At 38.3% G+C, this 24,247-nt stretch overlaps 1 protein-coding gene across 4 annotated transcripts in view; it reads right to left on the bottom strand.

The window, feature by feature from the left end:
• The window catches only part of TBC1D1 (TBC1 domain family member 1), a gene marked incomplete at its 5' end in the record, with an annotated part of 97,600 nt that overhangs the window by 3,789 nt on the left and 69,564 nt on the right, over positions 1–24,247 (bottom strand). For all 4 annotated transcript variants that reach the window (XM_080622072.1, XM_080622070.1, XM_080622071.1 and 1 more), the window contains 7 exons: positions 186–356; positions 3,026–3,195; positions 8,516–8,675; positions 9,117–9,361; positions 15,025–15,183; positions 17,107–17,268; positions 19,201–19,386. In XM_080622072.1, the coding sequence (XP_080478198.1) occupies positions 186–356; positions 3,026–3,195; positions 8,516–8,675; positions 9,117–9,361; positions 15,025–15,183; positions 17,107–17,268; positions 19,201–19,386 (1,253 nt within the window). The remainder of the gene's footprint in view (positions 1–185; positions 357–3,025; positions 3,196–8,515; positions 8,676–9,116; positions 9,362–15,024; positions 15,184–17,106; positions 17,269–19,200; positions 19,387–24,247) is intronic.

Below are 24,247 nucleotides of genomic sequence, written 5' to 3'. Positions count from 1 at the left end.
GCTCTATCCACCCCTCTCGACTTCTTCTGAATTTAAACTTTAAAGACGAAATTAAATAAAACTGCTAGTGGCTATGCTTTAAAGTCAATAGACCAAGCGCCAGTCTCTCCTGTGCCCTGGTGTAGGACAATCTCTTCTGTAAAGGCAAAAAAATTAAAATGTTAATTATGAAATATAAATTGTACCTGCAGTTCTTCCAGGAGATCAAAGTTTTGTTTGCGCAAGCTACTGTTTGCTTTTTCTAATTTATCCAGTCTCTGATTGTCATTTAAAGAAGAATCTATAAGCTCATCCTGAAGCACATGATATTCAACTTCATAAGCTTGCAACTGCTTGGCAATATCCATTTCAAACACCTGTTGTATACAAAAATAATATTAGGTGCTGTGCAGATCAAAATCATTCAATGCTTTGAAATCCATGGATCTAGTCTTAGATATCTAATCCCTGTGTACAAAAAAAAGACTATTTTTGTCATTCACATAGCAAGACTGAGGCAGTAGAGTGCAAAACATTGGAATTAGATCTACTTAAAAACTTCACTAAAAATGTGATTTAAATTTAATACATCTGAGTGTGGCATAAACATTCCTAGACATACCCAGAATTAGATGTCATTTTAGAAAACTGTGGTCCATGCCCATGTGCCATGTGGGCAAGTGTAAGGCTAAGTAGAATGAAAGCTTTGAAGGAGAAACAGTAAACACTGCTAGGTTTATGATTTTACAGTACTCCTAGAGACTGAAAATGAACTAATCTGTCCTTACACTAATACACATAATGGACACATTATGTAATGTCAAAGTAGATTCCTATTATTGTTAACTAAGAATCACCAAAATGAGCGCTCAGTCTTACACATGAATATTAAGAAAACCTTTTATTATAAAAGAAGATAAACAAATTGAGGTGCAGAGTGATCCATATAAACCCCCCTGCTATTGTATTTTGCTTTTTCTAGGTTTTGGCAAACATCTGCCTTCAAATTATTAAGAAAATATGTCTCTGCTGTCCCTGTGCCAGTTATCTCCTCTGAAAGCACTGAAGAAGGTGGTAAATTAAAAGGCCAAATGTGCTAATCAAAGAACATAACAGAAACTAAAGTTGATTTAAAAATGCATCTGGAAAATAGCCCAAAAATACAAGTTCAAGGGTTATTAATTATTTTAAACCTCTTGTACTTTGTTCATTTTGGAAATGAGTCAAAATGAGTCAAATACCAAATCCTGTCTTAAATACGTCTTGAAATAATAATAGTTATTATCTATTTTATCTGCTTTGTCTACAAAGCTTTCTTGGCTAAAGAAAATACCAGTTTATGAACTGTTTCTGATACCTGCTATGTATGCTATAAAAAATTACCTCATAGTTTTATACCAGCAGAAACACACATACTGAGCATCTAAGTACAGAAGGCTGAAACACAATTTTGAGTTTGGTTAAACATATGGATCTTTTGTTTTCTGCAGGTCTGCGCATCTCTGGAGAACAGACACTGCTGACATTTCAGTAAAACAAATGGTGCAATTCAGTAGGGCAGAATGCTAGTTCTTTTCCTCTGACCTCTGCCACTTCTAGCCCCTGTGCTCTTGAGAAGTGAGGGAAATCCCTGCTGTCATACCCAAAGTATCAAATCTGAAGGGCGGCAAACATGATGCAAATCAAAAGCTTGACATGAAAACTAGCTAACTGAAGGCATGTTAGGGCATGTAAACCAGAGGCCACCCTGCAGAAGGCGTGAGGAGAATGGGGATTAGCCCAGGAGCTGTGTATGGACTGCAGGGCTGGTCAGACAATGGGCTTTCTTCTGCTCTCCCTTCAACTCACTGCCTACTTTAAATTTATACAGCTGCCTAAACAGAGTATCCTTCTGCTCAAAGCCAACCGTTTTCTGCAAGGTTGCCTGCCTAAGTACTGAAAGTCTCTGCAGAGTTGTACACTCCACGCTTTCAGCCTGGCAGACAACACACAATGCCCTTTGCTCCCTAGATATCACTTGCTTTCCTTTCCCTTGCACAGGCTTCCTAGCTCTCCACTCCTTCCTTTGACAACGAGCACTAGAAGCAATTTTCCTGATCTTAATTCATGTCTAATTAATGTCCCCCGGAAGCTTTGCTGCCAGGGATCAGAAAGGAACCCCTCACAAGCTGCCTGCTTTCTTTATCAAGCCACAGGCTTTGCAGATCTCCCACTGCCCATGGTGAGTGGCAGGCATTTGTAGTTCTGCACAGTACCCCCTGCCCCCCATGTTTTAGACCACAAAAGGCCTTCAGGAAAACAAACCACATCATCTCTTTGTCTGCTGCAAATTAGATGTCAAGTGTAACAGTTAAGGTTTCTAAAAAGGCAAGCCTTAACTGCAATAATCTGTGATTTTCTCAAATTCCATAGTTATCTTCTGGATTCTTCTGACAGGTTAGCAATACTGCATCATCTTCCTTGTCTGCCATTTAAAAATAGTATAGCACGGATTCCCAGTTTTTCCTGTCTAGAGTCACTGGTGACTGCAAGAGACTGCACTACCCCATGTACTCCTGGCAGGAATACAAAGGCACTGGTGTAACATACTGAGCCAGCACCATAAAAGCCAGTATAGACAAAGTCAATGTAGGGAGGGACTCCCAATTTCATCAAGTAAGGTTAACATCTGTGAAGCTCTTGAAAGTCAGCTTTTGCTTCTGAAATGAGACTTGGAGAGCAAGACTCTTTGGAGATTCAGAAGGCTTTTAGCCCACAGTTTTGTGGAATGCACAGTGTATGGGCTGTAATACTCCTGCAAATAACAGAGTCACACACCTAAAAAAACCACATTTTCATTAAAAGCATCATAAAGTGACCATAACCAACTTGTAGATGTATGAATACAGAGGTACTACATGAGCTTCCAAAAGTTTTCAATCTTCAGAACTACAATAACAGGATTCTCAGGTCAAAGTAACACAAGACACTTGAGGTTTTTTTGTCAAGAACTTGTTAAAAAGAGCATTCCCTTGCATACTTCTTATATGTTCAGATCTTTTCATACCTGACTAATGGTTTTTTCCATCTGTACCAAACCCAAGTTGGGGAGAGTGCTTTTAATAAAATCAACAATAGTTTCTAGGTTCTCATGCTGCAGAATCAATGGCTTGTGGCTTCCCAAAAGGCTTAAAGCCACTTTAAATATAGCCTCTGATCCCTGAAGAAAGAGCATATCTGTGAAAACAAAGAAAAAAGAAAGTACATAAAGCAAACACATCTTTTGACAAAACTATTAAACCAGTAAAATGTCCAAAGACAACAACTTCTCATAGGACTGACCTGTAGGCTAAATACTGTGCCAGACACATGCTTTAATTACTGTGGCTATGGTCTTAGAAGATTTTCAGGGTCAAGGTTATTACTAGGAATAGCAAATTCCAACTTGTTTAGCAATTTTTTTCCAAAAAATCCAGTTCAAATTTAAGCTAAGTGCACAATAAACCAGGTTTGCCAGTGTTACCATTTTTTGTGCATGTAATTTCTTTTGAGATGTTCACAGGAATCTGAATTTGAATAGATTCAAATCCCAACGCTATTTAAAAACCCTAATAAAACAGGCAAAAAGTACACCTGAAGACACAACCAAAGATCTAAAGTTCTGTTTTCTGGTGGAGAAAGCTACAAAACCTCAATGTCGGGGTTTAATCCCAGCCGAAACCAGGATACTTAGTTAATACAACACTGAGCAGATAAGGCTAAATGCACACCTTCCAGCAGCCTCAGGTTTCATGTGCATATGCTTATTTTTAGTATGTGTCTCAGCCACTTACATTAATATTCTAAAAATTACATTAAGAATACCCTGAAATCTTAGTAATTGGATTTCAGCAAGGCTTTTGACACTGTCCCCCATAACATACTTCTGGAGAAGTTAGTAGCTCATGGCTTGGACAGGAGCACTCTTTGCTGGGTCAGTAACTGGCTGGATGGCCGGGCTCAGAGGGTGATGGTGAACGGTGTTGCATCCAGCTGGCAACCAGTCACCAGTGGTGTCCCTCAGGGGTCTGTGCTGGGACCGGTGTTGTTCAATATTTTTATTGATGACATGGATGAGGGTATTGAGTCTTTCATCAGTAAGTTTGCAGACGACACTAAGCTGGGAGCTTGTGTCGATCTTTTGGAAGGAAGGAGGGCTCTGCAGAGAGACCTGGATAGGTTGGATAGATGGGCAGAATCCAATAAGATGAAATTTAATAAGTCTAAGTGCCGAGTCCTACATTTTGGCCGTAAAAACCCCTTGCAATGTTACAAGCTGGGGACAGTGTGGCTGGATAGTGTCCAGGTAGAAAGGGATCTGGGGGTATTGGTGGATGGCCAGTTGAATATGAGCCAGCAGTGTGCCCTGGTGGCCAAGAAGGCCAATGGTATCCTAGCCTGCATTAGGAATGGTGTGGCCAGCAGAAACAGGGAGGTTATTCTTCCCCTGTATTTAGCACTGGTGAGGCCGCACCTTGAGTACTGTGTCCAGTTCTGGGCTCCTCAGTTCAAGAAGGACGTAGAAATGATTGAGCGCGTCCAAAGGAGGGCTACGAGGTTGGTGAGGGGCTTGGACCACAAGCCCTACGAGGAGCGACTGAGAGAGTTGGAGTTGTTTAGCCTGGAGAAAAGGAGACCTTAGTCACCTTAGAGATGACCTTAGAGGTCACCTTAGAGGTGACCTTATCACTCTCTACAACCTCCTGAAAGGAGGTTGTAGACAGGTGGGGGTTGGTCTCTTTTATCAGGCAACAACTGATAGAACGAGAGGACACAGTCTCAAACTGCGCCAAGGAAGGTACAGGTTGGATATTAGGAAGAAATTTTTCACAGAAAGAATAATAAAATATTGGAACGGTCTGCCCAGGGTGGTGGTGGAGTCTCCATCCCTGGATGTGTTTAAAAAGAGATTGGATGTGGTACTTGGTGATATGGTTTAGTCGAGGTGTAAGGCATGGGTTGGACTCGATGATCTTGAAGGTCCCTTCCAACCTGGTAATTCTGATTCTGATTCTAATACAGCTTAAGTGTCAATATTGCCTGTGGCTCTGCAATGACAGCACCTGACATATGTACAAGCACACTGAAACTACAGTATATAGTGATCTTTCAATGCAACGTCCTTTCTTTTCTTTTCCTTTACAAGTGGCCTGTGTCTTCACAGAGGAAAGAAATGGAAGACTGTAATGAAAGCATCAGACAAGAAACCTATCTTCACAAACCCATCTGTCCACAGCATAGAGAGCATGGCCCTGCATTTACTTTCCTGCTATTATAACTCAGATCTGCTCTTGTTTATTTTTCTGATGGACTCACTGCAGGCAAAAGCATCTAACATAGAAACAATACTAATGGAGGTGGAAAAAGGAAGAGAAGATACTATGGGTTTATTCTGTATTTCCTAAATACATTTTTATTTTTAAAGGGCTTCTCTCTTGCTCTTTCCCTTCTTTGTATTTGAAGCTGTGAATGAAATCACAACTACTTATGAAGTAAACCAAAGACACCAAATAGACAGTTTGTCTTCATGATAAAAAAAAAAAAAAGAATAATGGAGACTGAAAAAAGAGAAACAAACCCTGCTACACAGTAAGAAAAACAACTGCTAGCAAAACTACAGGTGTATCTGATGTAGTAAGGAACATCTGAAAACACTGGTTAACTGCCTTCTTACTGGAAAAAGAGTAAAATCAGCTCTTTTCAAGTTTGTATCAGAATGAAATTTCCCCTTGTGTGCTTTTGCTTGTAATGTTGAAGCCATAACTCATTTCACTTCTCTCTCTTTCTCTCTGAGAAAGAAAAGCAAAAGTAACAACTAACCATAAATCTTAAACTTTGCCACCATTTGTCCTAAAAGTGGTGTAAAATTTTTCAATTCTGATTCAATGACAAGTCCAAAGTCAAGAATGATTGAAAAGTGGTAACAGAGCCTCAATTCTCTACTGAAACTGAAAGCTATGGGAAAAAGCTTTATAGAGAAAGCTCTATATTAGGACAGGAAATGCAGAAGAACATCTAAGAAACACAAAGTGAAAAAACTAGAGCTGAAAATAACACATTTTTGATTCAGCACCTGACCCAGAAAGTCACATAGGTCACCTTGAGTTGATCTACAAGTTGTTAATGAATGTCTGTATGAGCTAAGCTGGTACTACAGAGCTGAAATCTCTCTCTCATTTAAAACAGCAAAGACTTGACAAAGACCTATTTGTTATCCACTCCCCACACTTCCCGTTAAGTGGGCTGCCAGCCAACAGCAATACAGTGAAGGTACCCAAATCAATGTCAGCATGACTGGCAGCCTCCGGGATTAAAAAACCCCAAGTTTTATCTACAATCTTGAAATAAAATAAACACTATTTTACCAAGGCTCCTCCATTAATAAGTAAATCTGATTATTAAAGAACGCACCTTTGCTAATGCTGCGCTTTCATTAGATCCCACTTAGGAGAAGTGTTGAAAGCTTGGATAGATAATTAAAAATTTAAAAGAAGCTTTACTATTGGACTCATTAAACAGTCTTTGGCTCAACCTCTTTCTGGCCCATTTCTTTTACATATTGCTTTGTAAGATGTTTGCAGAAACTATACTCTATGGAAATCTAAAGGAAGTGGTCTATAACAATTATCTTATTAAACAGCAGTGGGGCTTCCAATATCAAGGGTTTAGAGATACGATGTTAGAAAATGGCAGAGCGATTTTACAGCCTTAGTAAACTACAGATGAGTTACTTCAACATTAAAAGGCAACGTTCTTTCATCCCAAAGGTTCTAATAAGTGAGCAACAAAAATGTGTGTATGTTCTGCAAAAGTGTGTGAACACATGGGTCAGAACTGGTTGGATCCTAACTTGCCATGCTGCTAATGACAGCTGCTAGCAAACTGACAGCTCTAGCCTTTTTCAGGTTTATATTTGTGTTTCAGTCTTCATCGTGGGTGAAGAGGAGATCTTGCTTTCTAATGTAAAAAAATGTCCAATGTTCTTGACCTACACAGTTCCCGTAAACACTGTTTTAAGGAAATTACTAAACATTTTTAAACATTAAAAACTGCAAGTGTTGGTTGTGATGGACTGTCTAAAAAAAAAAAAAAAATCAGATATTTTTAAGAGATTACAGTTTCAGTCACACATGCTTTTCTGTTTCTGACCTAAAATCAGTCCTGTGAAGATCATGTATCTATGCTTTCTATTCTAATGTAATATCTTTGCTTTCTAAAGCCTTACAATCCTCCACTGACAGATAAAATACTAATCCGTGCATTAAGGCAGAAATCCAAATATACTGGAGACACAAGGCACTTTAATACCTCTACTGCATTCAACTGTCCAATTCAAAGACTGTTCTTATCATGTACAACACTATGAATAAGAAGAATTGAAAGATGAACTGATTATAAACTCAGTATATGACACTTTCATACAGCACTTGATTTAATTCCTAACGATTATTACTGTCAACTAGATAGTGATTGATGTCCTTTAGCCTACTTCGAACTGTTCCAGACAAAAAAAAAAAAAAAAAAAAAGTGCCGTTTTCCCTGGAGTTAAGATGCTAATCACAGACACATAGATCTGCTTAGCTATACACCATTCTTTTCACTGTGACCTCTTTTGGCATGTCCTTTAACAGAAACAGGAAAGGATTCTTGTTGGTGGTTCTTGGAATCTATAATTCACTATCTGTTATTGTGGTAGACAAGACTATATTTAGTATCTTTTCAAATACCAAACAATAAAATATAAATCCATAACATAGCATGAAGGTAAATTCTTAATTGGAATTTAATTAACAAAAAATAAAAAAAAAAAGAAGAAAAAGAAAAGAAAAAAGAGAACTTTACTTCTGTAGATTTAAAAAATAAGTAACAGAAGGGACTTTAGAGCCTAAATTTATTAGGAGCCTACGTTTTAGAGCCTGAACTTATGCTTTCAAACATTTTTGGGAAGTGAGATTATCGGTCAGGCTAAAATTGTAAGGATAAGAAACACTAGTTTAAAAGACTATGTTTCTGCAGAGTAAATCCATGATTAAACTGCAAGGGCCACCTCTGGGTGTGTTTAAAAACATAACCCTCAATATAATTTTCCACTGACACTGTTGGAGACAAAAATAATGAAGTAGATGAATATAATTCTCAGATGATACCTTTGTTACATATCTTTTCAGCTTAAAACTAATCGTGGTGTTGAACTGCCACTGTTGTAACACCATGCCTTCATGGCATCAAAGTTTACATCCCCTCTACAAGTGGTTACAGGGTAGGAAAAGGTAACAATGAGGATGGAAAGACAGAACAGTTTGGCACTGACATATGCTTTCCTCCTCTCTCTTTTCATTTTACGATAAAAACTACATGTTCCAAAAGACGACCTCCGTTGATCTTCTGTTCATCAATAGTAAGTAAAGTATTTCTCCTGGGTGTCTGAAACAGGTTGGATAATAATGCTGTTCCCAATAACAGGATTCTAAATATAAAACTTCAAAAAGAACAGATAGAGGGGTTTATGAAGATTTACCAAACACTCTGGCTACAAATCCAAGGGGAAACTGGGAGGCAAACATGGTGAGAAACCAGGGAGCAGCATAGAGGCTGGGGCCAATCTCATGTTCCTCTAGGTGGTTATAGAGATCTCGATGGTAGTCATGAAGAAGTCGAGACAGCTGATACATCTGGATCTGCAGGGAATAAGAACAAAGAGAGTAAAGATAAACACATTTTAACACTCAGGGTAGTAACATCTGTGTTTCATGCTTATTAGAAACAGTGAAAGGTATTTGTCGATTAGTGTTTGGATGGATTGAAGAAAAGAAATAGTCAGAAGCCATCTAAAAGACCCAGGATGGGTCACCTGTGAGCCTAGGACATGCTCATTTGCAGGATCATTTAAACCTCCTACAGCATATAAAAGAATTCTTCCTATTTATGGTTTTCAGTTTGCCTGGTAGTCTTTTTATTTAACCTAATGCATTTAACGTGATGTATTCTGTTCACAGATTATCCTTCCTCATTTCTGAGAGCTGAATTTAAGTTCAAGTCCAGATTTTGACAATCCTATCTGTACTGCATTATTATGGTTTAACATTAGCATCCCTTCATTAGAAGAATTTAAATCATACCTGTAAAATTGTCATGTCAGGACGATATTGTTTTCTCAGGCCCACATCAAACATGAGAAACTTAAGCATTTTAAAAGCATCTTCTTCACTCATATGAAGTAATAGGACTCCTGCAACAAAACTAAGGCCCTGGCAATATCCTACTTCCTGGTCCAGAAGTGAATAGGCCTTCAAAATATTGTAGAGTGACAGCTGCCCAGCTCCCAGCTGTGCTGAGAAGTACGGATGTGTTGGAAATGTGCGTCCTGTGAAAACAAAGGTAGTGCCTTAAATTAAAAAATAAAAATAATAATAATGAAAAAAAAACCCAGCCACAACCTACCCCCAACACCACCAAAAAAAAAACCCCCAACAACCGACCCCTAACAAAAACCATCAAAAAACCCTTGCCATGTTATCAAATTAAACAGTCTTTCAAAAAGGTAGATCCTCTTGAAAGGCCAATTCTGAAATCAACCCCCAGGAAGGCTGTAAAAAAGTTAACAATACAGAACAATTGACTCTTATGCTCTACTACCGTTTGATACAGCAAAATTAACTTAAAAATTGTCAGGGGTGGTGACAGTATTTTGTCTGGAACAGCTGAGTAACTGGTTCTTAAGACTGGTCCTTGAGCAGTTTGTTAAAGGGCTTATAGGGTTGCTTACAATAGTGAGAGACTCTAGTCTTCAGTGGCTTGATGAGTCACCCAGTCCTCTGGATTAAAATGTTACTTTTTAAACAACTATTAGGATCCAGGCACAGACTTAGAAGACCTGAGCTCTCTAGGCTGGTGCCTCTTCCCTTTCTTTTTTCCCCAGTAAATGTGTCTCTTGCCCCCACTCTCCTTGCCTGTGTCCCTCCCAGTCTTATGGGTCCTTCCTTCTTTCCTACAGCATGAAGCTCAGTCTTCCATGAGCTCATCCAGTTCACTAACCTGGCAGAAAAATCCCTTTTTACAGGGGGGTTGCTGCCAGTATGTGCTATTAGCCACCCAGCTGGAAAGCAGCTTTGCAGAAAATTGACTTGGTGGTCACCAAGCTGAATGTGAGCCCTTGCAGCAAAGAAGGCTAATGTATCCTGGGCTGCATTAGGAGGAGCACTACCAGCAGGTCGAGCGAGGTGATCATTCCTCTCTACTCAGCACTGTGAGTTTACCCCTGAAGTGCTGTATCCAGTTCTGGGCTCCCCAGTGCAAGACAGATATGGACATACTGGAGAAAATCCAGCAAAGTCACTAAGATGATGAAGCAACTGGAGCATCTCTCCTATGAAGAAAGGCTGAGACACCTGGGACTCTTCAACCTGGAAAATAAAAGGCTCAGGGGGATCTTATCAATGTGCACAAATACTCAACGTGGGGGAATGAAGACGAGGGAGCCAGGCTCTTCTCAGTAGTGCCCACTGAGAGGACAAGAGGCACTGGGCACAAAGCAAAATACAGGAAATTCACCTAGCATAAGAAAAAAATCAATTTTTTTTTCTTTTTTAGGTTGCAAAATCTCCACCTATGGACATATTCAAAACCTCAGTGAACATGGTCCTGGGCAACCTGTTTTAGATGACCTCGCTTTGAGCAGGAACCAGATGATATCAAGCACTCCCTTCCAACCTCAACCACCCTGTGATTCTGTGAACAGAGACATTAAACACTTAACTTTTACAGATTTTTTTTTTTTTTCCAAAAACTTTTTCAAGAGGCAGCATTTAAATTTTTAGGAAAAAAATCTCCTCCATCAGATTTCCCCTCTGAAATGAAATACCTCAGTGGAGAAGAAATTTGAAAACAGATTCTTTTGTTCTAGTATTAAGGGAAGCTTGGTTTTCAGTTGCACACTTGTTAAATATCACCCCACCCTTTAGCTCCAGGAATGCTGTTGTGCTGCTAGATAATATCAGAGCTCCTGTTTCAGGAAGACAAAGCCTGGGGCAGAGTCCTTCTGCCATTTGCTAGCTACTCTAGCCTGTCACATGGGACACTGGCACTCAGTTCCTAAGCAGGTCTCCCCTGGCCAGGCTGTCACAAGAGTTGAAAGTTACAGAAGTATTTCTATCTTCCAAATGAGAAGGAGCTTGTGTTCCTTTGCAAAGGAAGCCTCTGCCTGAATGACAAGTTATTACAGCATGGTCTGATGGCAGACCTGTACTTACTCACAGCAAGGCTCCCTTCATGTAAGTCATGAAGAAAAGTTACAAACGGAGCAAGAATAAAAATGCAAAGAAGTTCTAAAAGACAGCGAATCAAGGAGAAGCAGAACTGCTAAACTCAGAAGCAGTTCTGTTTCTGAGTGCCCTGGTGATGACTTAAGAATTTTAGCTTTCACTTAGGAGCAAACAACTCTAAGGACTCTAAATGAACTGTGATACATAAGAGCACCAGAATGAGAAAGTAACTATTTATTTTTGAAATGTAATAAAAACCACCATAATTTTCTATGTTCTGCAAACACTCAGTGGTGAGTTTCATACACCAACAGCATCTGGAAGTCAGTTTACCTTACCGAGAAATGAAATAATTCATTGAACATGACTTTGGTTTTCAGGACCTGAAATTCTCAGTGACTGCACTGGTTGTGCAGGTGGGGCCACTAAGGAAATATACAAAAAAGTCTTCAGGGAATTGTGGCTTTGTTCTTGTCCACATAATGAAATAGCACTGTGACATGTAAACTGAACCAGGAAAGTGGCTTTTGCACCCTACCTTTGCATCCACATGCACACTGCTGTCCTCATTCCCAGGAAGCACTGTTTACAGCTGAAGATGCATCGATTCAACTAAGTGAAAGGTATTACAGCTTTGGTTCATACTGCATTAGCTAGATCTTTTTAGCTGAATTTGGGAAAGCTTTTTTAAATATTATAACCACATGTTGCTAGAACATTCTTCTCTCAAGGCAGAAGTGCATGCTTTCAGACGGATTCTTAAAGATTTAAGAGAAAGCACTTCTGATTGCCTGAAGGAACATAAATCAGAATATGCAAATTCCTTTTAGCTGCATATCCAGTTATGCTGTCTGTTACTGTGCAGCACTACTCTATTTCAATATGAATCACTAGGAAACTAGGAAGTCTTCAGCTTCCTGGTTTCATCTTACTAAAATAATAGGGCCCAATCCTTCCCTGAGCTAATGGGCTGGCAAATAGCTCCCTAGCAAAAACACCACTTTGCATGAAAACCACCATGAAGTTACCAATTTGCGAACACATGCAGTCATTTGTTTCTACAAGCAGAGCACATGGCTAAGATAAGAAAGTATTTATGTGCAGATCCAGGCAGAAAATATGAAAAGCTTGCTGAGCCAGCAAGCCCCAAAATGCAGTGTGAGCCAACCAAACTCTGATTGTGCTCCCTCCTGTCCAGGAGCTGTCACACACCTCTCTCCTCTGATGAAGTTGTTCAATTCACTAACCCAGCACAGAAGTGTTTACCCCTTACTGAGGCACTCCAGTGTGACAGAATCACAGAGTTCCCTGCCAGTGGTATCAACACCAGGTATGCTGATTTGATCAACAGGTACTTGCTAGAGAATGATCTCTGGTTGCACATATATGTCTCTCTCAAAAACTGAAGACTACTTCTGTTGCTGTGTGATCAGGGGAATTCCTAGAATTGGTGTGACAAAGTCTGTAGGGCAATAATTTACTTACATTGCAGCTGCCTATTCCTAGTTGGCAACAAGATTCCTTGGAGTGTTACCTTCCTAGTGCCAAGTTGAAACCTGACAGGCCTTTCAAGTATGGGAAAGTGAAAGTGTCATTGACCATCACCCTCCCCACTTCAACTCCCCACCAGTTTCTGCAGAAACATGCCTGTCCCACCGGATTCTTATTTTGCATGCACTACCTTGGTATCTTGACTCACTTTACAAAGTGTTGGAAAAAAAAATAAATAAAAAGGAGAAAATATTCTTATTTACCATATAAATCTTAGGTCACTATCTAAACTTTACAAATCTCACAGTTCAGTACCTGCAGAAGATCGCCTGCACACTGGGTTCTTAAGAAATAGGTGCCCCCGACAGTTCTGGGTCTAGGTGATCCCTCCCTCATCGAACAATTCTTCCATGTGGAAGAAAGATGGTATAGCCTTCCATTTGCAATGAAAAATACTCAAATACTATATGAGTAATTATAAAGAACAGAAGCATGATAGGACTGTTCCATATTACTTCTTCACAGAAAAGATATAAGTGAAAATAATACAAGAGGTTTTAATCATTGAGGTCAAACCAAGTACAGATTTTCCCATATTTTTTTATCATTCTATCATGACATTTGCTTATGTGCAGTACATAATTTCCCCCTTTAATCAAACTTAGTGATTATGGAATCTCTTAAATTGTTCCACACAACTCAGACCCAAACCAGAAAACCCACAACAAAAGCCCGCTGTAAGTTCTACCATGCTCTGGAAGACATTATTAATTTTTCTCCTTTATTAAGGAAAGAGCATAATGAACATTGAGTTCAGTGTGGGATTATCCCACACACAAAAGCTGGAATCCTCTTGGAAAAACATCGGCTCCTGCTTTCTCAGACAATAAACTGAATTAAAACATCCAAGGGAGGAAAAACCAATATCTTTAAAAATATCCACAACTACATATTCATGAGGCTAACCTGTAGATTATCTGTAAAAACTTCCAATTCAGCCATAAAGCCGTGAGGTGTTATAAACTTGCATCAGATGGCTTGCATTCAACACAAATGCTTTTGCCAGGGGAAAGGTTAGACATGAACATCCAATCAACAATCACATATATTTGAGTAATTACTGTCACGTTAGACATGTTTTAATGACTGCAACAGATTCCACAGAATACTTAACCCAGCTGAGGAGCAGCCATGCGCTGCTTGGGGGAGAAAAGGGAAGCGCCTTCATGAGGGAAGATGGAGAAGATGCCAAAAAGCACCTCTGAGAGGTCTACAAAACAAATGGCTGTCTTGTGGGAGCTTCTGAGACGAGGCGGTCACTGGTACTGATACAGACCTTAACAAAACCAACTGGGAGCAGCAGCAACCAAAGACAGTAACAATGATCCACATCTTACAGAGGGTATTGACTTGGTCTTACTGAATGTTCCTGGATTTTATTACTGTCTTAATCTAGCAGTGGCGAGAGTCAATCAATGAAAGACAATCTCATACAATGGAACTAAACGGATGAAGGAAAACGACCAGGAAAAATAATAGGAAGGGGCAAGAATGGCAAAATATTTTTGATGTATATGTAGATTGGTCTTTTACAATTATCTGAAGCAAACTCTTCTGCTCCAACCCTAAAACAATAATTTAATTCCATTTAGATTTCCTTTCTCATGTTTCCTTCTAACACTAGAAAGTACTTTTTAAGCTTTGACCAATAAATGTGAGGGAAAATGGAAAACTACTCAAGAAAATCAAAAGCCTGCCTGAAGCCCACCTAAATTTCATATTTAAGAGCCTTGATTCCTAACCTCTCTCTGCTAAACTCAATGAACTATATGTGCCTCAATAGATCGATTCATTCTCCCTAGCTAGTCAGGAGCCAGCTACTGCTTAAAATTCAGCAATGTGAATAACCTGTCTTTAAAAAAGCTTTCTTTTTTTAAAAAAAATATTATTAAAAATATCTTTTAATAATTATTTTAATACAAGCAAAAATACCAACTACCCATTGACAAAGGCAAAAAAAAGCAAAAAGCAAAACTTTCACAGTTATATCTAGCAGCCTCTTATTACCACATGTTGCAAAGGACCTCTGTGCTTGAAATGCAAATTTTGATTTTCCTGATGGTGTCAAGTAATGGTTCTCACACCAGATTAAAAGCAGTTCTTACCAACAACCTGTTCCTAAATGGTGAGAGGCTTTTTGTGTGTCACTTTCTTTAAATTATTTTCCAGAGACCATAAACCCCTTATTTTAATTTCAAACCACTACTGTACTTACCTAGGTCAATAAGTATTGCATGTTGTTGGGAAGTTAGTTGTTTAAGGAGCTCTTTATAAGGTGTGTCCTTTGGTTGTTGTTTACTGGGAAACTGATGTTTAAGATGGTATTGCTCTGCTAGAAACTTCCAGATCTCTCCACGGTGGTGACGTGGTACTCCTGAGAGAAGAAAGTCATTAAAACCTTAATTTGCACTTCTACCGAGGGTTCAGCTATAGTTCAGCTAACAGGATTGAGGAACTGAAGATCCATATCTGCTAGATATGCAAGCAGATACGTGTCTGCTAGATTTGTATCTGCTATCTCCAGTAGACCACAGAAGCAGATCAAACTACAGTGCTTATACTTCCTCAACCAATAAAAGACATTATCTTAACAGGAGAGATTAAAAGTAGAAACAGGGTGAGCTGCCTAAGTCTAAGGTTACCCTTGCATGCAGTCTGAGAAGTACTAGAAGAAGCAGCAAAAATTGCAATGCTTGTCTCAGAAAAGTTTTATGCTTATCCCCCATTTTTTCCATGTAAAGTACACAATAGAGCACTACAATAGAACTAATTAATTTTTTCACTAATACAGCACTGACAGTGTTGTTAGGAGTAAGTTTTAGGATGGTAGAATGCACACATACCAGAAGTATAAACAAGTACAAATGAGATGTGATCTAGACTACAACAGAAAGCAGATAATCAGAAAGCAAGTATTATATTTGTAGTTTTTTTGTATATTTGTAGTGGTTTGCTAAATGACTTCTACATGTAAAAATGTTTTAAAGATTGAATTTCTTTCTCTATATATTGTTATCCTAGTTTAAGCCCCATGCTAACTGAAACCTGAAATTCTTACCTGTTCGCCTTGCTTACTCACATTAATTTTAATGGTTTTGGTCTAAACAAGAACTTCCTAAACTCAATTTAAATGCATTTTTCATTTCTGCCTATGTATGAAATTTGACATCACTCTAAGAACTCCAACATAACTGGGCTCTAGAGAGCAGAGCATAGTAATAGCTATGTAAGAGCTACGGATAACCAACTGGCTACTTCTATTTATTTTGCATCATTCTGAGTTTTTTAAGTTTTATTTTGAACTGTAACATAGGCCAGCATCACTGGACTATCAACAGAAACCAAGTTTTTCTCACTCTCAACATTGACTGGACAGAGCCCTTTACCTACATTAATGGGAGAAACCTGTGATGAGTTTCCCTCACTCTCCAGTGGTTTGTGCTTAGGACATTTAGTATTGTTAGAAATCTAGATGTGCTAATTATCTTAAATGGACAATTTGATTTAACTTGATGAATAACTGCATATAGGTAGGTGCAATATTTAAAATAGTAAACTCCTCCTAGTGGTGAATTCTTGACACTTCCATTGCACATTGGAAAGCTTTGTTTAGAACTATAAAATACTCCTTGGAGTAGCCATCTTCCCCATTGGCTACATACAGCACTCAGCATAATGCCTTTGGATCCAACCATGGCATAACTAACATTGAGTAATAATGTTATTACTCAAATGTTCTAATTTCGTAGCACATTTAAAACTATCCTTAGGTTACATTATTTTTGATGCAGTGGAAAGAGGATGGTTGCTCAGCCCTGCAGTTGTGAGGAAGACTGTAGGTGGTACTTGCAGGTACAATGCGTGGCTGAATTTAAAGGAAGAAAGGCAGTTCTACAGAGATATCCATGTATACTGTTTGTACACACATACTACCCAGGCTAGAACAGAGAATTTCCATATAGTCAGTTTCTTCAGTTATTTACACAGGCATTTCTTTGGCATTACCCAGGCTTTCTTCTTTAATGATAACTTCTAATTTATAAAAGCAAATTTAATTCAAAACTGAATACCAAGTCTAGTAACTCCAGTAACAGAATCGCAGCTACCGCTGACAGGGGCTGTTACTTGTATACGCATAATCATGAAGATATCCAACATTGTTACTTGTTTGGTCATCAGCTTGAAGAACAGCTTTAGTGAGAATCTGGTTATAAGGAGTGGTTAAGAGGTCACACCATTCATTTTCTAACACAATTTAAGTGCATTTACACAACTCAGAATAGCAAACTGTGCTTACCTTGCCCAACAGCAGAGTGTATTTTTTCCACATCAAATTTAATCTTTGACCTTCCAGGTGTACTCAGCATTTTTTCCCAAATCAAAGTTACCTCTTTTAAGCATGGTGTGATTTCTTCATAGTCAAGTTTCAGACGTCTGTTCTGCAAATTGTTTTCTGAAGCTAGGAAATGATAAAATGAACACACCAGTTAATATTGTTTACTATTTGTAACATGTATTAACTTGGATATTGGAGGCCTAGAAGGGTGTCAGAGAGGAACTCTTCAACAGTGACTGTAGTGATAGGACAAAATAAATAAAATACATGCAAGATTTTCCCATCAGGATTTTTCAATTTCCCAGCTGTTAAAAGAAAAAAAACAGTGCAGAAGACCTACACCACATAAAAATACACAACTAATAAGTCGTCTATTTCTTATGCATGCAGCTCCATGATAGTCATGACAAACTAAAAAAAAAATTAAAAAAATAATAATTTAAAGGTGATCATTCATACATCCATTTTTACAGACTACATCAAAAGCAAAGTTCAAGTACAGAAAATTTCAGAACCCTGAACACAAATAGGACTACAAACATGATGCAGTCTCTACAAACATGAGGGCCTTTTAGTATCTCCAATGAAGAAATAAGAAGAAGGGTCAATGCGTAACTCAGTCTTAAATAAGACATTTTAGATAGTCAGAGCTCCTGGAGCAGAGACGCACTGTAGTGTTAGTGATCTTGTCAGATTACAATTTATAAGAATACTGCATTGTATTTTCAAGTGTTACGTATAAGGGATTAAAAAAAAAAAAAAAAGCAGTCGCTGGGAAAGCATCAAATAATCACGGCAAAAATAAAAATTAACTCTAGAGCTCAGTGTTAATTCCAAATTTTAGAAGTTAGTTTAGATTAGATTGGATATTAGGAAAAATTTCTTCACAGCTCTAAGCTGATCTGATTGTATAAATCATTGCCTTCAGAACCTCTTTCTTCAGATGGCCTGTTAGCCAAAGGTGCCATGTATGTGGTATTCATTGCCATACTTTATTTCACTGGATTAGCAGTTCCAGCATTTGCTGGGAACATGCCTGTCACCTGTGGGGTTCTCAGGAAACTCAGATATCAGGTGTTAAGATATCAGGGTTGAAATAGAAAAGCTACACTACCAGAAGCCTACAAATGGGCTAAGTGTTCTGGGAGGCCATATCCAATGTTTGAGAGAGGTGTTCTGTCCTTCCAGCCAGGAGTCAGCCCAAGTTGAAAGAAGAATTTCATGTTTGGTATACTGATATTTTCACATGGCTGGGCTCATTGTCTACACAGTTGTTCTTCCTGGAAGACAATCCTTTCTCAAGTTTTCACAAAGGCAAAGAAGAATTGCCATTTTCAGGCCAGGTACCTCATCCCCTTGAGGATCCAGGTGCTTACTCCCTTCCTGGACATCTAAAATCAGCCAGATAAACATTTGTCTCCCTATCATTCACATCCTCAAAGGAGCAGCTCTCCAGGGCAATCACTTGTGATTCTGTATGCAGCCGCCAGAATAAACCATGTATTCTTAATCAGCTACATTTTATATGCAAAAATAGTCACAACAGATTTGGGGTAAAAAAACCCTGCAAGTTACAGTTTCTCAAGCTCCTTATCATCTTTATGACTGATCTAAATCATTACTACTCCATGCAAACCTTGCTTGCACAATGCGTACACTACAGCAGGCACCCACAGTTTCAAGTCCGCAATCAGCTCCTTGAGAACTTCAAGACCAGCTAAACAGAACACTGCCATAACCAATACTCAGACAATGACCTATGGATGCAAATGCAGAACTTTATTGCACTGAATTCCTTGCCAGAGCTTATTGACACCAGCCTAAAAAAACTCAGCTGTGGTAAGACTAAGAGTACCAATTCAGATCAAGTAAACAAACAATAAGGTGTAGTGATGAAAAAATTAATGTAAATCGTCACCTACACTAATGAGAACTGAGAGAGATGCTGTTAAACTGTACGTTCCTAAAACATTTCATTAAGGCATGGTCCAATCCACTGCCAAGGCCACGGAGCAACTGAAAAGGCTAACCTCTATTGCAGTAGGGTGTACCAACCTTGTAACTTCTGGTTTTCTTTCTCCATTCTAAGAAGTAGTATCTGCTGAATAATAGCTTTCTTCCACAACTCACGAAGCTCACGGGGTGTCCGTTTCCTTTCTTCTTTCACTGGCCCAAAGGGGCCATCTTCACACACTGGTTCCAATGGGGATCTGGGTGGAAGTTCTCCCAGTTCAGAGTAATCTTTAAAAGACAGAAACTGTTGTGATCTACTTAGATTTCATGATCAGGTGAAGGGACACATTTTGAAAGACTGCATATACGTACACAAATGTATGTATGCACGTATCTACTTATATACACACATATATACATACATATCTAAGAGGTAGCAAGACTAAGCAAGGTTTACCAAATGACTGCTTCAAGCAGATTCAGAAGCTTCTTCTGGGTAAGAATCATACTGGCCAAAGCCTGGAACATTTTTTTTTTCTAGAACCTGATAAAAACATTATAACATACACCGAGACCATGGCTTGCTTATTACAGCTTTACAAGGACAGCACTAAATAGAAAAGGCAAGTTTGAGAAATTGCAAAAATAAAACCTACAGCTGAAATCTGGCATGATTCAAATAGCAGATCAAATCAAATAAGGTAACCACATAATTTAAAGAATCATTTCTGAACTGCTTAACAAAGAAAACACACACCCTTAGCTGCACAAACACAACACCACCTAAGGCCATTCACTGGAATGATTAACATTTCTTAAAGCAAACACGCAAAAGGAGACAGGCACCTAAGACATGTTTGCTCTTACTTCTAATTTTTAATCATATCCTAACCATTTGCACTTTTTCTTTTGGCTTCAGCTGGTCTCCTACAAAATATGTCTTTTTGGCATGCATGTAGGGCAATTCTAAGACTGAAAATAGTACAAAAGAAAATAAACATTAAATAAATTTCAAGCAAATTCAAAAATCTTTAGGGAAAGGGCAAACAACACTGTTTTCAATCAAGTTCTCAACACAAAGCATAAGTTCTTATACTTTGTGTTCTTAATGCCTGCCTTAGTACCACTTAATTTTACTGGTTTATAAAACAACTCTGACTGCTTAGTAATCTTTGATGTAAACTGTATCTAGAAGAAAAATTACTGGAAGCACCAACTTCAAAATGAATGGTCAAAACCACCCATCTCTTCCTACCAAATCCCAGTGGAAAGCCACCACAACAGCACTTCTCCTTCATCTCAACAAGATGGCTGTGAAACATCTTCCCAAGGACAAGCTGACCAGTTATCCATACAAGAAAATGCTTTAAAATCAATGCAACAGAAACCATTCCCCAGACTCTCCAGCCAAGGACAAGTACATCTGTGCATGTAATGTCAAACAGCTCCTGGAGAAGGAGCATTGCTGAAACAGCCATTCTGATGGTAGCTCAGAGGTCCATTTCTTTATCATTGCCTCGCACAGCGATAAAGATTTTGAATTAAACACACACATTATCTCATTTCTAGAAATTAACAAAATATGCAGGTTTTTCACCCCTTCAAATTCTGTTCAGAATGCTATACCATATATTAACTCACACAGTTCATATGCAGCTATCCTTTTCTTGTTTCTTCAAAGGCACACAACTGAGCTCAGATGACTAAATAAGAATGGAAACGTTCACAGCTGTTGGCTTCTGTTTTTCTCAGTTTTGCCACTGTCAATCTTTTCCTCTCAAGGAGTCATAGATAAATAGGGTGGCTTCAAATACCACCTGTTTCCTTATACAACATTTATTTGCTTATTACCACAGTTTAATTCAAGAGCTAAAATATGCATATAAAAATGCAACATTTTCAGCTAGCAAAACAAATTAAACCTTTAAAAACGTGGACTCTGGATATAAGTGCAGATACCCACACTTTGGGTATTTACTGCATTTCAGAGAACAGCAAACTTGATGGGAATGAGAATTAGGCCAAGGACAAACATTTGACACTTTAATGGCAATCACCATTTGCTGCAAAGAGAAGTAGGAAACACTGACAAACGCATTCAGAAACACAGCTGGTTATGAGAAATATCCATACAATGAAGAAACTATATTATATCCCTTAAAAGAAACTGGGATGCATTAATGTATTTTTCTTTTTCTTTACAGGTAAATGGAAAGACTTCTGTGAGCTAAGATCTACAATTATGAAAGAGGTTTAGGTAAATGTCATCAAATAAAGAAGGAACACACAATAATTCTCAACTTGTGTTGACAACAAAAGGAAAATTATTTTGATTGTTTTTGATGCACACACTATACTGTCAACAATGCTCTACGTATTTTTATGTAGAATGACTACATATAGTCACTTTCATCCCAATTCTCCTTAGTGAATATTACATACCATTATAAGGAAAATGCTCTTAGAATCTGCTTCATTTGCTTGAATAAAATATTAAATTTTAAAAAATAAGACCACCATCATCAAGGGATTCATCTAAGGCTGAATTACATGCACAAAATAACATTGCCGTAAGAAAGAGGAATTAATGAAAACAGTCAGCAAACATCAATGCAAAAAGTAAAAGGTACTCCTATTCAGATCACTTTGTTTACTGTACACTAAGTCTATTCAGTTCTTGTTACATTCTCACAGCATCCAATATAGAATGCACGTATATCTTGGGAGAAACAAATCTCTTCTCAGCCTAAACATGGCCTCAGTGGTTTATGGATCTCTTAGAGTCAGATTGTATTCTGGTTTTACTTATGTATATATACACGTGTTAGAAAATATTAGACTACCTACAGAGACAGCTTAGGGTTACCTACTAGCAAAAGAACCAAACCAAACCAAAAAACCAAACCAAAACAAAACCCAACAGGCTGGCAAAACAGATGCAAGCAAATGAATTAAACACATTGCATTCCTAGAATCTTCCTGGTTTAAACATACACATTCTACTTTCCCAGTGCAAATTTTGTGGATTGCTCTTTCTTGTATCAACTTGACAAAAGATCACCTTCCAATTTATCAGAGATATTACTCACTTATCATCCTCCACTGACTGTGGCAACACCTGAACCACTGCAAAGCATTAATTACTTAAGACCATGGTCCTGCTTCCACTTAGGCTGAAAATTTCTTGTCCATTATTGACTAACCTGATAAGATCACTATTCAGTAAAAGAAATTTAACCCACAATGCTTAAGGCTATAAAAGAAAGCAGAAAGATTACAAAATTCTATAGGCTGAACAATTATGATTATCAACCCTACCTCTGATTCCTCTGTAGAAGAGTCCTAGACTTGATCTTGCCTTCCAAATTGCAACTGCTTTTCTATCTTTTCTTTCCGTCTTCTTATCACTCATGGGCATATAACAGAAAGTCTAAAGTCTACTTTGATAAAGTTCAACACATTTACAACCTTCCTTCCCTCCCATCTCCATGCTGGCATGTGGCAGGATGTATAGAAACCAAAATGAACCTGTTTAACTGCTCAGGTGGCCTGTCTAAAGTTTGCAAAGTTGCATCAGCTGTTTGGCTGCTAAAGAAGGGGGGGAGGTGGAATGTGCAGGTAATCCCTCAAAGCAAAGTAAAACTCCAGACACAAACCCACGTTCCATGGGTATACAACCAAGTGATGGACAGACATGCCACCCAGCTTCCAGATCCAAACAAGAGTAGAAATACTGTAACAAGAAACTGAGTATTTCATTACTATGCACAAATGATCTGGAGGATAGTAGAGAAAGCAAAGATAAATAGTAGACCCATTCAGCTGAACATAACTGGGAGTTCACATTCCATTGAATCAAACTGCCATGCGTTTAAATCTAAGTAATGTGCAGCCTTCAAAACTGTTACAAGATTAGTAAGTGCACTTCAGCAGGATCTGAACACTTCAGCACACATGGAAAGACTGCTTCCCTGTTCATCTGCCAACCTCGTCAACTTTCGTTGACTCCTGTTCCACGTTTGACCTGTACCCCTTTCAAATATGTTGCTCCTTTCCCTGCAGCTTCCATATTAAATTCTACCTCATATATGGTACATCTGCAAGCTACAGAATTTTTGTATTACACAATTCTCATGTGCAAAGATAACACACAAAACAAAATACAAAGATTATGAAGAAAGTATCACAGCATATTACTACCAGGCACCATACTAAATAAAGCTTGGTGAATGACTGCAGTAGTTATTACACAATATTTGACTGGTAGTGATATGAACAGGAAATTTCATTAGCTCCAGGAGCAGCTACAATGAATACAGAGCACTTGCTGGGACCTGTGGGAAGACATTCCAACAGTGAGTTAATAAAATGTTGCCTTAAATCTTACTTTTTAGAAAATTTCATTTGTAATTCACTATTCAAACAACCTCAGTATTAAACAAGGCTTTCCAAAAACAAGAAAAAAAGGAAACCCACTAAGAGAAACCACACACGCAAAGTAAAAAACAACAGATGTGACAAACCCACCTAAAGGCCTAAATTTTAAAAACATTCTTCCAGAAGCACTCGGTCTAACCAACCTCAAATACCAAAACCAAGATAACAAGATTCATCTTTGACTAGAAAATGCAACACTTCACACAGAAAAAAAGGGCTTGTTTTATTTTTATAGGAAGCTAAAAGGGAGGAGGCTCAAATAAAATGCGCTATCGCCATCCCAACTAAAGAGTTGTTTATAGATGGCTTTCTAAATGCGGTGTTTACCGGTCACATCTGCTCTCCAGGGTTAAGAACTCAAGCAAGATATGGCAAGAATGTGGATGGAAGAATTCCATTAAGCATTTTGTTTTCTGCTTTACACAGTTTTTCTTTGTTGCATTTTAAACACTACAAAATTCAACTTGGCAAACAAACAAGTGAATCTCCACAGTCATGTAAGATTTAACTGCCCAAAGGACTATCACAACATCCTTAGTTATCTCTCTTCAGATCTTCCATTCAGGTAGTGCCACACCTTCTTTCATACATGATACAAATTTAAAGAGGAACTGCAAACTTCCATGATCAAGGATATAATATTCCTATTATTTTACAGAGATGTCTGTATTATTTGATTTCATAACCAGATGTGGTACCATGACCAGAAGCC

This window comes from Psittacula echo (assembly GCF_963264785.1).
Source record: "Psittacula echo genome assembly, chromosome: 1".
NCBI lineage: Eukaryota > Metazoa > Chordata > Aves > Psittaciformes > Psittacidae > Psittacula > Psittacula echo.
The sequence above is the reverse complement of the archived record's forward strand: the minus strand, read 5'-3'. Positions and strand labels throughout refer to the sequence as shown.